Source organism: Eretmochelys imbricata, chromosome 13 (assembly GCF_965152235.1).
Source record: "Eretmochelys imbricata isolate rEreImb1 chromosome 13, rEreImb1.hap1, whole genome shotgun sequence".
NCBI lineage: Eukaryota > Metazoa > Chordata > Testudines > Cheloniidae > Eretmochelys > Eretmochelys imbricata.
The window spans coordinates 42762134-42777980 of record NC_135584.1 but is presented as its reverse complement, the minus strand read 5'-3'; the positions used below and the strand labels follow the sequence as shown (position 1 = coordinate 42777980).

The 15847-nt window shown below is 46.3% G+C and overlaps 1 protein-coding gene across 1 annotated transcript in view; it reads left to right on the top strand.

The window, feature by feature from the left end:
• LOC144273716 (immunoglobulin lambda-1 light chain-like) overlaps positions 1–7426 on the top strand; it is a 191080-nt gene extending 183654 nt beyond the window's left edge. Inside the window, exons 6-9 of the mRNA XM_077832409.1 lie at positions 2359–2649; positions 4097–4156; positions 6036–6152; positions 6633–7426. Coding sequence (XP_077688535.1) covers positions 2359–2649; positions 4097–4156; positions 6036–6151 — 467 coding nt within the window. The 3' untranslated portion in view covers position 6152; positions 6633–7426. The remainder of the gene's footprint in view (positions 1–2358; positions 2650–4096; positions 4157–6035; positions 6153–6632) is intronic.
• Positions 7427–15847: the final 8421 nt, after the last annotated feature.

Sequence of the window (15847 nt, the reverse complement as noted above, 5' to 3'; positions counted from 1 at the left end):
ATCGCACGGGTGCAAATCAGGCTTCCTCTGAGCGCAGGCGCTGGAGTTGTGTGTCCGGCCCTGCAGCACGGTGCATGGGAGACCAGAGCCCTGGCTTTTGGCAAAGGCACGAGGCTTTCTGTTGAGCCCAGTAAGTGTCACTTTTGTTCTTTTCCATGTCCGCTGGCGGCGTCGCTCCGGGTCCTCAGCTGGTTCAAAGCGGCCCAGCTCCGCCTTCAGTGCAGCCACGCTGGCTCTAGATCATCCAGGAGTTTGACCCGTTGTTTCCAGTGCCTCGATAACGGGGCATGCTGAGCCAGATTATCCCCTCCTAAATCCGGAGTGACACCATTCCAATGAATCGTGTTCCCACTGGAGAAGTGTGGGGAGAGTCCGGCTTTGATGATTTTTATGACTGTAAGTGGATAGGAGGCTGGTCTGACGAGCTCTTAGATCGCATTTCGCACGGCGGTTCTGAGGGCTCCGTTTGCACAGTCGGGCTCGTTCACACACAGGGCTGCCAGTCAGTCTGCACAAGACCGAGGTCAGGGTGTTGGGCTGTCAGGAGAACAGGATAGGCCCGAGAGCAGAGAAGAGCTGTGGCATGTAGCTGTTTTTTTTTATTGGAAGGTAAATTAACAAAATATCATGGAGACGCGAATGGAAAAGCAGCACAATTAGTGTGGAAATCCATCGCTGTTGGGGCTATTACTGCGCTCTAGCTGGTGTAAACGGAAAGACTTCCCACTGAACTGAGTGCTGCTGCTGATTGACACCAGCGGGGGATTTGGCCCATGGATAGACTAGCGAGATTAGGTCACTTCACACCACCCCACTGAATCCCATTGCTCTATGGCTGATTGACACCAGCTGGTGTTTGGTCCCTCTGACTTCAGTGCAGCAATGTGGGTTTGTACCAGATGCAACTTGGTTTTCCTTCATATTTACAAAATTGTCAACATCTGCTTCCCACCTCAGACAACCCTGGCCATGAGCAGTTACGTTGCAGGCACTGACAGGGGCCCTGTACCCTTCATGCCCTTCCACGTTCACTAGGTTTCCTGGATATTCGCCTTCATGAAACATTCTGAGACAGCAGCATGAAGTGGTCTGATGAAATCAGATTTGCTTGCTTTTAAAGTGCCCATAATAATGCTTCTCCAGAGAGGGTTGTGTTCCTTCATCCACTCGCACATGGGAAACGCCTTTAAAAGGTGCCCTGAGAGTTGCAAAATATCCTTATAACTCTTAGCAGAGTTGCAAAAGCCCCTGTGGAACTCGGTAACTGTGAATTATTAAAGGATTGTTGGGTTTTGCCACCGTTCCTAGGAGTCAGAGTAACAGCCGTGTTAGTCTGTATTCGCAAAAAGAAAAGGAGTACTTGTGGCACCTTAGAGACTAACCAGTTTATTTGAGCATGAGCTTTCGTGAGCTACAGTTGTATCTGTATCTGATGAAGTGAGCTGTAGCTCACGAAAGCTCATGCTCAAATAAACTGGTTAGTCTCTAAGGTGCCACAAGTACTCCTTTTCTTTTCGTTCCTAGGAGTGGTACTTTACTCCTGAACTAGAGTCATGACTCCTTGTAGAGCCAGGAGTAAAAGAGAGCAGAATCGGTCACCCACTGGCATAACTTCCTTTCTTACCCTTATTGCGATCCTTATGTGGTTTGGCCACATCAGAAAGCGGCGGAACATGAAGGACCTTCCCGCGTGGGCATTTATAATTTCAGACCAGGTGCCAAGATGACGCCAAGGCAGGATTAAATTATACTGTTGAGTTTTATGCTACAGGTGTACGGAGTTTGCTAATTTTAAGGCCCACTTGTTAAAGACTGAGGCTCTTACTCGGACAGGAGAGGCTCGTGATGCATGTGAGTTCTCACCAATATAAGTAGGTGTTACAGACCTAGGGAACATGGGGATTGTTTTTGATATTCATATCAATGTCCACTCTTGAGTTTTCAGGCCGGGCTTTTGATTGCACAACTCCTTTAGTCTCCTTTGAAAATCAGAGCCTTCGTCCCCATCTCTCTCCCCGTCTCTGTCTTCTGTGGTCCCTTCTGCCTTCAGCACCTCTGACTGATATTTTCAGCAAGGATTCCAGCGAGTGAAAGTTGCACCTAGAATTACGGTCTTTAAAAAATACCTCAGGTGATATTTTCTCCAATTACCATCAGCAGGGCTTGTATCCAAACCCGCAATGTGGAGATGTAGCGCTCTATATCCCGTCACCGTATCCAAAACTTCCCATTGCTATATCTGACCCAGAGGCGAGAGACTCCATAGTCCATGACTTTGTTCTATGATCCTTAACCTAACTCTCCCTCCCTTTAGAGTTTAATCTAATTAAATTATAACCCTCAATTATTTGTTTTCAGAACATGAAGAGATTTCCCCTCCATCTGTCTTTGTTGTGAAATCGACAAAGCCAAGAGAAAACGATGGCAACAAGTTGACGGCGGCTTGTTTAGTTAAGGATTTCTACCCAGCGAACATAAGCGTAAGCATGAGTCAAGAGAAAGAGGTTGTATACAAATCGAAAGAAGGCATTCTCTCTTCCAATGGGAAATACAGCATGATCCAGGTGATCAAGGTTGAACCTAATGAAGAAGTGAAGTGCTTTGTTAAACACGAAAACCTCTATATTAACCAGACAGAGCCTCAGTCAGGTACAGTTATATGGTCCAAATGTGAAAGTTATCATAGCTTGCCAGATACACCCTATTTCATGGTGCGTCGTAGTCCTAAATTTAAGGATACCCACCCCTCCCCAGGAATGCTGGATAGAATTTCTAAAGGGAGCTAGGAGCCAGATGTCCAGTGGTGTTTCAGTGCCCAAAGGCACAGAGAGGTGCACAGAAGGGCTTTCAAAAGCACCTAAGCAGTTCCTTCCTAACTCATTTAGGGCCAGATTTTTAACGGTAGGTGGGCTCCCAGTGGGTGTCAGGCACTTAGATGTTTTTGAAAAGTCCAACTAGGTGCCTAAATCCCTTAAAAATCTCACCCCCCTGTGACATTTCAAACAGCATCTAGACACCTAACGCCCATTAATCACATAAGGCACCTGACTGCATCTTTTGTCACCTTTGTAAATCTAATCCTAGGTGGGAAATGTGTCAAACCCAATGTTTCTGTGTTGAAAAGTGACCTTTTAAGAACATGAAAAAAAATCCCCATTTAGTCTTTTGTGAATAATTATGTGTCATTTTAATCAAAGTTTTCAAGGAAAACATTCTCCACAATATTATTGAAACTGTGATTGGAATTTTCAGAAAAGTAAAGTGGAGTTTAGCTAAACAAAAATTTTGGATTATATTTTTGATTTAAAAACGAAGACCATGACAAAGTTTTAAAAAATAAAGCCTGCCTCGGTTTTGAACTTAGCAATGAAATTAACTTCAAAATGTAACTTTTTCTTGGTGAAAGTGTCTTTACATTTTTCAGCCGGTGCTCCTTGAAAATATTTCTCTTAGGGCTTAGATTTTCACAGCCACCTCATGGATTTGGATGTTGAACTCTCATTTACTTACATGGGAATTGGGACTCCAAATCTCAACCTTAACTTGTGATCCAACTCCATATAAAGTCTCCTATTGACACGAGTAAGACTTAGATTCGGTGTTTAATGGAAAAAGCACTTTGTTCCATTAAATTAATGAGGACTTTTCAAATATTTTGTTTCAAAACCTTTCCCTGGTGGAAAAAATAATTTTTTTAAGCATGGATTTTTACAGAAAGTGTCGGCATTTTGAGAATATTTTTTATTTTTAGTCAGGAAAAAAAAAGAGATGTTTTCCCCGCAAAAGGCTTTTGTTCTGGGCTGGTTTTAGCTGATTTTTTTTTGTTTTTTTTCAGTTTTCAGCTAAACGTTTGTTCCAGAATTGTTTGGGTTTTGGTCGCTGAGCACCAAAGCACAATGTTGTGTTGTTTTGACAAAATGTCGACTTTTTCTGTGGGGAAAAATCAAAAAAATGTGTGACCAGTTCAAAAGTTAATTTCAGCCTGATTTTCAGGCATTTCCATTCATTCATTACTGGGTGCGGGGAGGTTGTATTTATCATTTGTTTCATAATTGTTTTAATTGATCTCTATTTTAATTTCTATCTCTTTCGACAGCTCCCATTCAGGCTCCAATCAATAACACTCAGTGTGAACCTTCAGATTCCACTTCGGAAGGTTAGTTACGAAAAATAAAAGGAAATATAATAAAGGGCCAGTGGAATGATGTTTGTTTGAGGGTGTGGATTCAATGCAGATATTTGACAATGGAATTTCTCAGTTGAAAAATAATGTTTAACTTTTGACTCTTTACTGTCAGTTTGTAGTTGCTCTTTCCACGCAGCAGTGCTGGTGACCCACAAACGTTACTAATAGGGCCCGACCAAATTCACGGCGGTGAAAAACACATCAGGGACTGTGAAATCTGCTCTCTCCCCCATGACCTCTGGTCTCACCCCTGACATCTGCTTAGTGTAGGGGAGGGGCAGGGCAGGGAGCTCTTGCCATGTGCCCAGCTCCAGATGCTAGCCCCCACCGGGCTGGGGAGGGACAGGACTTCCTTTTCCCCAAGAGGGACCGCTCCCAGGGCTGAGTCAGACCCATCTCCGAGAACCTCCCAGGGCGGCAGGAAGCTCTGTGGCTGCTGGCTGGGAGCCCAGCTCTGAAGGCAGCCCTGCCATCACCAGCAGCACAGACATGGAGGTGCTAATACCATGACCCCCACCCCCCAGCAATTGCCTTGCAACCGCCCCCCCCAGCCCACTTTTGGGTCGGGAGCCCCACGGTTACAACACAATGAAATGTCAGACTGTGAAATTGAGCAAAATGGACTGTGAATTTGGGAGGGCCCTTGTTATTCACGGAGTCACGCTGTCTGGGGTGGCTCATGACCATGAGGACCTACTTCAGGGCAGACTGTCAAAAACAGGGCAGACACCCCAGACTGGTGGTGGGTTGTATAATAAGATTTCAGCAACTCAGTACCAAATGTGAACTCCTGGATCACTGTACCAGTCTTACCATGGAGTCACAGACAGTCCCTTTTGATGCTCCAATCTATCTTGCCACCCAGACAAATGGGACTGAGTGATAAATGGTCACTTACACCAAAAATCGCACCAAACTCAGGTTACTTCCATCCCAAGAGACCAGTCACTTACCCCTAGAACAATTGGTACCCTAGATCTTACACCAAAGACAACGCCTGTAGCCAATCCTGTAATAAACTATCAAAAGGTTTGTTAACGAGGAAAAAGAGAGTTATCTCCAGGCTAAAGCAAGCAAACATAGACACACCAATGAATTACCGACTAATCCTAAGAGTGGCAGAGTTGTAGTGATCTGTCAATTCAAAGTGTTTTCAGGGCAGACCAAGGAGGCAGAACTCTCTGCCCTTCAGAGTTCAAACAGCTAAAAAGATGGCAAATTTTCCGGTGGACTTGTTTTATTTCCTTCATTCAGCTTCCAAGCCCACAGGCTTCCAAGCTTCCTTGCAAGGAGCATTTCTCGGGTGCGATGGGGCCACTACACAATCATTTGTATTGCAAAGGTTCTTGGTGGCCCATCTGAGCGTGTTGGTGCATCTGAATGGGCAGAGGTTGTAAATTCAGGGCAAACATTTTTCAAGTTATAAAGCAAAACTTACATCTTTTCTTACAGCCATGACAAGTGAGACTGATGCATTCAGCACCTTAAAAGCATCTCCTAAACTCTAAATCCTGGAGACATTCTGAGAAGACTATTACCTATTTTGAGCAAAACTAATAAAGAGGTGACTGGTCTGGTGTCCAGCTATGAGTTTGTCAGTTCTTAGCTAATGCCTGCAGCCTGGGCAAGAACTGGCATCTGGCCTGCCAGCGTCACACATGGGCTGAATACAAATGAAAACCATAGTCTGAATAAAATAAAGAAATGCTACTTTATCTATCTGTACAAAGTCTTTCTTTCTTTCTTTCTTTCTTTCTTTCTTATAATTTTTATTGAGGTGTTTCCCACTTTCTGCTGATATAAAACCATTTGATCCAAGAAGGTCCCTCCCTCCTTTTTTTCCCCACAGAGCCAAACATGGAAAAAGTGAACATGCTGTCAGTGACCGTGCTGGGCCTGCGAGTTCTGCTTGCCAAAAGCATCGCCTTCAACATGCTTATGACGGTCAAGTTGTTCATTTTCTGAGGTAGGAACTCTTACTATCATCGTGTCCATGCAGGGGCTTGGGGGGTCATTGTTAGGGATTTTCAAAGGATTTATGGGAGTTTTGGGATACAAAATCCCATTGAAATCCAATGGGAGTCACTGGGCCAATCTCCAGCTGGTATAATTCAGCTGTAACTCCACTGGACGCGATGGACCAGATCCCCAACTGGTATAAATTGTCTGCACACCCACTGATTCCATTTGCGGATGCAGATTCTCAGCAGCCTTCAGAAAGCAGGGCCATGGTCAGGCGCCCAGAATGAGAGGTTGCTTTTGGAAATGTTGGCCTACAGTGCCCAAAGTCACACAGAAAGCCTGGGAATCCAGCACAGATCTCCTGAGTCAGAGTCTGGGACATCAGCCATTACAGATCATCACCAGAGTGTAGACCCCAGGGTGATGGTCCTAGTGAAATGAACAGTGTCCAGAATGTCTGAGCACAGATCTGTCATTTTCATAGGTTGTGAGGAGTGAACCAGCAACGGGCTGAAGACAGGAGACCGGGACCAGTGCCAGAGACTTCAGTTGGGGCGGATTCCCAGCTGGTGGAAACCACTGTAATGCTATTGGAGTGAGTTGGAACAAATCCCCAACTGGTGTAAATGGCCTGTCGTGCCCTCCGAGTCAATGGGCCGCACGCCCAGCTGCAGTCAATCGGCGACTTTGATACATCTATACCAATTGTCACCTTCTTGGGATTTGTCCCTAGATCTTCTTTTCCATGTTTTAAATTATTCAATTTTTTCGGTTCCCCATTCCCTTCATTGCTAGTTAGTTCTGACTCTTAAATGATGTATCACAAGATAGTAAGTACTTGTATTCTTCTTCAGTCTTCTGTTTAATAGGAATATTTAGCGGGAAGTTTCCCTACCACAGTATTACATTGAGGCTTCCAAATCCCTTAGGCAGCTTTGCAGAATCTTAGTTTGATTTTTTTTTCACTATATAAAAATACTGGTTTATTGCTTAGGAAACCCATTCATAGCTGAAGCATTTTATCATTTTAGAGTAGAAAATTTGCACCAGGTCTGTCACTGGTATAAATTGGTGCAACTCCATTGACTTCAACAGAGCTGTGCTGACATACACCAGTTGGGGGTGTGACGGCCCATGTCCTCACATTATTTGTGATAGCTGGTCAGTTCACCTCGGGGATCTGTGCATTTATATGAAACTGGTGGTTGCAGCTTTCTGTGCTTATTATGGAAATAATAAAGGTGATTGTGCAAAGGGAAAGAAAGACCCTTTATTTTACCCTCTGTCTTCGGTGATTCTGAATTCATTCTAGTTATGGGTGAGTGTTTGGGTCTGAGCTCATCACCAAGGATTTTATTCAATGGCCACTGAAGTCCAGGGGTTACAGCCATGAATTTCTGTACCTTGAGTTCATCTGTCTGTGGATTTGTTGCAAGAAAAACACTGCACAAAACTGTTCCCACTTTCATCACCAAGGGTGGGATTTTGAAAATTGCATTTTGTAGTTAGGCAAACAAAGTCCACTGAAGTCAATGGGGGCTGTGCTCCTAATCCACGTAAATGCTTTTCACAGTCCAACCATAGAGGTGGTATGAAGAAAAAGTAATATTGTTAAAAGTGTGGATTTTTCAAAGGAGTAAGGCACATAGCCCCCACCCCTGTAGCTTTCAATAAGATTTGGGCATCGAACTCCTTTGGCCCCTTTGAAAATTCCAACCAAAATATTCTGGATATTCTTCCATCCTACAAAAAGAGACACAGAGATGCACACAAAAAATACACGTGGGCATATGCACACGGATGTGCAGGGAATAGTGTGTGTGTGTGTGTGAGAGAGAGATGGGGGTGTAGGGGGGTAGGTAGACAGAGACAGAGAGACGGGTGTGTATGGGGATAGAGAGATTGAAAATACAAAGTTTAGAAGAGAACATTTGTTATTTTTGCTGTTCACTGCTAACAGGAAGGCACTAGGAGGAAATAACTTTTGGTGGTTTGCTGGATGATACAGTTGCTACAGCAACCTGGACCAGAGGGTTATTTGTAGTCAAAATACATCCCCTCCCCCACCGTCCTTCCCCTGCTTTATGTCAGTTACTAGCAGGCGCCCAAATGAGGCAGGATGCTGCGGTGACAGCCGCTCAGCTAGTCACGCCATGCAAAACAACAGCCTCATGCTCATTTCAGAAAAACATTTTAACCGCCACCGTCTTTGATGTGATGTTTTTCTGATGCTGACTCTGAGTCAGGGCTGACCCCAGTGCCCCAGTTGGAGGCTAAGAGGGGCTGGGCTGTAGGATGAGCTCTGGGGCAGGGTCAAGTTCAAGGTCTCGGTCGTTAGCTCCATGGGGCTTAGTGGCCCAGGATACCTGAAGGAGCCTACAGCTCTGGAATGAGGACCGTGGTCCTCCGGCAAAGTGGAACCATCTGTCATAAGGATGATCACTTCTGTAACATGGGCACAGAGCAGCATGAGACATTTTAAAAATATCTGCCCCCCCACAGAGCCCTTCCAAAACAGCACTCCACCGCAGACACAACTCTCCTTGGAGCGAGGAGGAGAGAGAGAAAAGAAAGCGCGTGTAACAGATGTTAGTCCCATTGTGCTAGGGGGTGCCCTGCTGCTGGGAGTGATGTGGGGGTTCAGTGGAGGGGGTCTCCCCCAGAGTCACTGCTGACCCCAATGCGCCAGTGTGGCAATAAGGGGTGCTGAGCTGCAGAAAACTAGCAGGTGAGAGGGTGCTGGAGCAGCCATTTTTGAAAAAGAAAATGGAGACCCAGACCACGTTGGCTCATGTAAGATGCTGTAGCAGAGCAGGGCAGGGCCCCCTTAGCTCCTGCCTCTGCTAGTTTCACAAAGTCACCCTGAGACCCTGGCATTAGTCAGCACTGGTGCAGTTTATTCACAAGCTTGTTCCCACCACCGTTTCACCCTATACAGTTGGCCCTTCACCGTCTGCAGGCAAGAATCATAGAATACCAGGGGTGGATGAGACCTCAGGAGCTCATCTAGTCCAACCCCCTGCTCAAAGCAGGACCCACACCAACTAAATCATCCCAGGCAAGGCTTTGTCAAGCCGGGCCTTAAAAACCTCTAAGGAAGGAGATTCCACCACCTCCCTAGGTAACGCATTCCAGTGCTTCATCACCCTCCTAGTGAAAAAGTTTTTCCTAATATCCAACCTAGACCTCCCCTACTGCAACTTGAGACCATTGCTCCTTGTCCTGTCATCCGCTACCACTGAGAACAGTCAAGATCCATCCTCTTTGGAACCCCTCTTCAGGTAGTTGAAAGCAGCTATCAAATCCCCCCTCATTCTTCTCTTCTGCAGACTAAACAATCCCAGTTTCCTCAGCCTCTCCTCATAAGTCATGTGCCCCAGCTCCCTAATGATTTTCATTGCCCTCCACTGGACTACCTCCAGTTTGTCACATCCTTTCTGGAGTCAGGGGTCCAAGACTCCAGATGTAGCCTCACCAGTGCCGAATCGAGGGGAATAATCACTTCCCTTGGTCTGCTGGCAATGCTCCTACTAATACAGCCCAATATGCCGCTGGCTTTCTTGAAAGGGAAGAGCTACCTCCCTGCTTCTAATCCCTGCCGTTTCCCTTTCTTTCTGCTCCTCCCTTGGCTTCCTGCCTCCGAGGCTTTTATACAGTCCCAGGCTAATTAGGTGGCAGCTGTCTCTGTCTCCCCAATTAGTGCCAGGTTACCTCCAGCCAGCTCTAATGTATTCCCCTAAATGGGAGCTGGTCTGACAGAGGGCTGAATCAGCAACCCTTTGCCCAGCCCTCTGTCACAAATGCTATTTATAAAATTGCTTATGGTGTATTAAAGGCAATTCCTTTAGGGTTGTGAGTAAAGGTTGGATGCCCTGAGAGATCCCTTTTAGGTATCTCAGCCTTGGTTTATTATTTTTCACTTATTTATTAGGCAAGAACATCCCCTTCCACTGCAGTAATAGATGGGTAAAAATTTGTGTCCTATGTCAGGCAGGAGGTTTCACTAGGAAATACTTTGCCACACTGTGCACAATCGGCCTGTGGAACTCCTTGCCACAAGATTTCACTGAGGTCAAGAAATTAGCAGGGCTGAAAAAAGCCCTGGGCATGTAAATGGATAATGAGAACACCCAGCGTTGCCAGAACAAAGATTACAGAATGGACAAGAGCTTTGGAAGGATTAGAAACCTTCCTTCTTCAGGACATAGGCTGAATTCTAAGGGCTGGTCAACAGACAGGGTTTTGTTCCTCTATAACTATATTTGTTCTAAAATCCTTGTGAATGTATGGGAATAACCTATACTGACAAAAGCATCTTTACTCTGATATAAGTGCATGGTCGGAAGCGGGTTGTACTCCCTTAGCTCTGTCAGTGTCTGGTGACAGAGGTACAAAAACCACCGGCAAACTGCGTGTAAAGACAGGGTGGCCCAAGGGTTAGGACACTGGCCTAGGCCTGGGGAAACCTTGGTGAAGGTCCCTGTTCTGTCACAGACTTCCCGTGTGAGACCTTGGGAAGCCACCTAGCGCTAGACTTTGACAGGCATTTAGGCGCCTAACGCCCATTGAAATGTGAGGGTGGAGGAGACGTATTGAAAAGGCAGGGCCTTTCCCAGAGGTTTTTGTACAGTGCTGCAGTCAGGCTGTGTCATCGTGGCTCTGATGGCACAGTGATAGGAAGCAGCGTCCTCACTTCCCACGGGAGATATAAGCAAGTGGAAGGTTTTTCCTGCTAAATCATGCTCCACAGCGAAGCGTCCCTTGGCAAAATCAGCATCCTGGGACTGGGAGTTATCCCTGTGTAGGATGAACTGCAGGGTGTTGTCAGAGAGCTGACGATACCAGTACAAATCAGGGTTTGCAGCGATAGTAACATAATCGCAAAATATTTTCGTTTGGTTCCCCATCTCCACCGTAAGAGCCGAGGGTGTCTGTGTTACCTGATTGCACAGAACATCTTTGCCTGTGAATATCAAGAAAGAAAACATGAATTACAAGGACCTGTTTAGTTATAAGGAATAAAGGCCAGCTTAGCACTGCAATGATGTCTGAAGAAGGCAGCCTTTTTGCCACATTGCTATAACCACTAGAAGGTGTGAACTCACTCATTAAAAAACACAGACATGAACTTCTGTGTATAAAGTGTGGCTCGAAAGCTTGTCCCTCTCCCCCACAGAAATTGGGCCAATAAAAGATATTACCTCACCCACCTTGTCTCTCTCTAATGAACTTTTTTGTTAATCAGAGTTCATAGGAAAGAAAGGGTGAGAAATAAGCAACTAGGCAGTAAGAAGAAAGAAAGAAAGAAAGAAAGAAAGAAAGAAAGAAAGAAAGAAAGAAAGAAAGAAAGAAAGAAAGAAAGAAAGAAAGAAAGAAAGAAAGAAGCAATACTTACATAATAATACCAGTAAAAGTTTAATTAACACACGGGTTTGAGTATTTTTTTCAGCCATCAGTCAGGAGGATGATGCAACCAAAGTGACTCTCAGTGACCCTGAATGCTTCTTACAGACGGCAGTGGATTCAGGAGGACGCTTCACAAAGGAAGTCACAATAGGGGTGCGTGTGCAGTTGCCATGTTTGTGCGCGTGCTGTGAGTGAACTCCGAAATGGCAAATATGGTGATCGGTTGGTTAGGTTAGGGGAAAAGCTCAGAGCAAGAATTTCAGCTGCGGTAAATCAGTCAGTTCTTATCAGCGGAGGATGTGGCCTGCAATTCTTTACGCAGGGCTGACATTTATACCAGCAGAGTCCCTCTATGTAGGACTGGTGTTTCTTGCGGGGGAAGTAAAATAAAATAATAATATATGTCTTGGCTTAGGGCTGGGTTCCTAGCATGAGGTACACACGATAACGTCCGGCTAGTTCAGATGTGACATATGCTGAGGATGTGAAAGGCCCACATGTTGCCCGTGTTTTAGGGTTCGGTTTCTGTGGGCCAAGTTCTGCTCTCAGTCTACATTTGTGTCGTGATTATGGGGAGTCTCAATTTTTGGATGCCCATATTTAGGCACCTTAAAGGGGGCAGAGGCTCAGCACGTTCTGCAAATCAGCCTCCTTTTTAGGCACTTCAAGAGGGGCACCCAAAAAGCGAAGCATCCAAAATCCCCAGTCCCTTTTGAAAATGTGAACACTAGCCATGACATCAATGAGAGTGCCCAGGGCTGGTTGGGAAGGATGGTTTGGGAAGGATGGCTCCATGATTTGAAGTCGTTGAATCAAGAGTAAATAATGTGTCTCTCAAAGTTATGCTGTGTAGCTCACACAGAAGTGAATAGCTTGGTGCAGAAAATGTGAAGTGACATTCCACAGCCAGTGTCATGCAAGAGGTCAGACTAGATTAGTCTCCTGGCCTTAAAATCCATGAATCTTCGGAGAACACATGTCTTCTGTGTGTGTCTTTAGACAATAGATCGGTAGTGTTTATTGCCGGACTTCAAGTGGATGTAAAGGATCATTCTCATTGTAAGGTCTGCAAAAAATACCCGCGTTTATATCTCTTTGAGGGATACCCATGTTTATATCTTTTTGACAGAGATTTTGTGGGACCAATTCTTTTCTCAGTGTCTAGGCGAGGTTTGTGGCCGTAGCTCCGCCGGAGTCAATGGCCCAGATCAGCACGTTACGGAGCTGTGTCTGTGTAAACCAGCTGAGAGTCCGGAACAAGATTTTTTGCTCTGTCCTCACCGGTGTTGTCGTCTCTGGAGGACCGGAGTGGAGAAGAGATTTTTTTTCTTTTTGAAGTCTGGTTAACTGTTTTGTACAGGCCAATCGCCCCCTCTGCTGGAGAAACACCAATTTTCCTCTCTCGCTCAGACAGCTCCGGAAAATAGGTCAGATAGAGACACCCGGACACTCTTCTGTTCACACCACAAGCGACCGCAGATGTTTTGTTGTTCTGCAGTTGACAAATGTTGCCTTAAGCAAAGCAAGCTGTTTTTTGTATGAAGAAGTGAGTCTCTTACCCTTGGAAGGAGACGGGATAACTCATGGGCAATTGACGGACTTGAGGGACATATTCACATTGGGAGAGGTGCTAAGTCACAGAGTTACCCTTATGACCATCAGTAATGGTGGTCGCGAGTCGGAAAGAGATGGCGATGGCAGAGGTAGAAGGAAGACAAGCAGCAGGTGCCAGTAAATAGCCTTGTTTGCAATAGAACTTCGGGTTTGACTTTTTGATACTTTTATACGTACAGGAATATGTTTGAACAAAGGGCAAAGACACTGTGTGTGTTCTTTCTTTTCAGCTTGGAAAGGAGATGACTGGGTGGGGGGATATGATAAGAGGTCTAGGAAATCATGAGTGGTGTGGAAAAAGTACATAAGGAAGTGTTATTTACTCCTTCTCATAACACAAGAAGTAGGGGTCACCCAATGAAATGAATAGACAGCAGGTTTAAATCAAACCGAAGGAAGTATTTCTTCACACAAGGCACAGTCAACCTGTGGAACTCCTTGCAGAGGATGTTGTGAAGGCCAAGACTATAACAGGGTTCAAAAAAGAACTAAATAAATTCATGGAGGATAGGTCCATCAATGGCTATGAGCCAGGATGAGCAGGGATGGTGTCCCTAGCCTCTGTTTGCCAGAAGCTGGGAATGGGCGACAGGGGATGAATCACTTGGTGATTCCCTGTTCTGTTCACTCCCTCTGGGACACCTGGCACTGGCCACTGTTAGCAGACAGGATACTGGGCTAGATGGACCTTTGGTCTGACCCAGTCTGGCCGTTCTTATATATGTTCTTATGTAAGGGCTGGAGGTTTGAAAGGAGTATAAGGGGATTTTAGATACCCGGCTGTGACTGAATTTTAATGGGGCTTGGGCATCTGTCCATTAAGCACTTTTCAAACTTCCTGCCTGAAGCCAAATCTCCAAAGGCCACGTCCCAGGCTTTAACCCCAAGAATCTGGGGGTGGGGGTGGGGGAGAAGGAAGACAGATCGGAGAAAGAATAATTCTGAAATGCAAAATGATTTGCCTGCCTTGAGAGATATAAAAACATGGGATGATACATGCCCTGTCAGTCAGCCGCAATATCTGACACCAACTTGTTGTGTTAACGCAAAGGTCAGCAGCAGTCATGCTGTAGCTAAGGTGTCTTTGCGTTGTGGCCTGGTGCATCCTGTCAGGTGAGCAGTGAGGTGCAGCCTCTTGTAAGGTTGGGTTTTTTTCATCTCCCCAAGGGTTTGATGGTGTCAGTGGATCAATGCTTTTCTGCTTACACCAAACTCTGACAGGTTTATTTTGTAACAGCCCATATCCAAGGTGTCTTGCACCTTCCTCTGAGAGGTCTGTTGGAGATTAGCTGGCTCACTGGTGTGATGGGATAGGCCAGTTTCTCCACTTGTGTTTCTTTAACCGGCTCTGTGGCCACGGCCACTTTAACCCAGCCAAGTTCCTGGCCGTGCAGAGCCAGGGAGTCCCATGACTCTGGACTGTGTGGTGTCTGGGTATAACATCAATGACCACCATCTCCACTGGGTCCGTCAGGCCCCTGGGGAAGGTCTGGTCGGGGTTACAGCCTTCAGAACAGAGTTGTGCTCCTGAATGCAAGGGCGTGAGAAAATCCCCTGTGCAAGTCCTCCTGCGTGGAAAGACAGTGAGATCCGGGGAGTCACGAGGGGCTTATTAGACCAATATCTTTCTGGAGAGCGATGCGTCTCCTTCCCGCTATTGTATCAATCTCGCTAATTTACTTGATCTTTTTAAACATTACTTTTAACAGCCCGCTTTGTTTCTCCCCAGGGGCCCGGGCACAGGTGGTTCTGACCCAGTCCAGCCCGGAGATTAAGAAACCCGGGGAACCCACTAAGCTGACCTGCACCGTGAGCGGCTTTGCTCTCAGCAGCCATGGGATGAGCTGGGTCCGGCAGGCTCCGGGAAGGGGGCTGGAGTGGCTGATCTACTATTATTCCTCGTCCAGCAACAGCTACTCGCCGGCAGCCCAGGGGCGATTCACAGCCTCCAAGGACAGCTCCAGCGTCTACCTAACAGGAGCAGCCTGAAGCCCGAGGACACGGCGGTGCATCCCTGGGCGAGGGACACGGTGAGGGGAAGCCGGTCTGAGTCTGAACTCGGACACAAACCTCCCCCGGTGTTAATTGAATGAAAAGAAGCCCCCAGCAGGAGGCGCTCCGCAGCTACACAGAGCAGGAGACCGGCTAGTCTCCCTCCGTTGTCCTCCTTCCCCTGCATCCGCAAGACTGACAACCGGAGAACAAACGCCTGCAAAAGGAGACGGGTTGTCTCTCCTGCGGCTTGTCTTCCTTTCCCAGCCTGTGACTGAGGCAAAGGAAAACACTTAAGCACTAACTCGTAGGTGTATTTTACTTGCTCCTCTCAGGCATGGGGGACGAGCTCCTCCTACTGCTCCAAGTGAAGTCAATTATTGGTTTATTATTTTTATGTGGCCCCGAGGAACCAGAGCCATGGACCGGAGGTCTGTTGTGCGAGGCGCTGCACAAACACAGATCAAACAGCCGGAGCCCCAGGCAGCTTACGAACTCAATGTAAGACAACAGATGGGAACCTACAGAGAGACGCGGGGGAAGGAACCAATGTGACAATATTGACCAGCATTATGGGCAGTGACCTCAGCAAAAGAGCAGCCTACCAGTCATCAAGTATTTTTCTTGGCTTCATGGCAAAGATGGATTTTAGGGGAGCTTTGAAGGGAAACACTGAAGTAGCTTTGC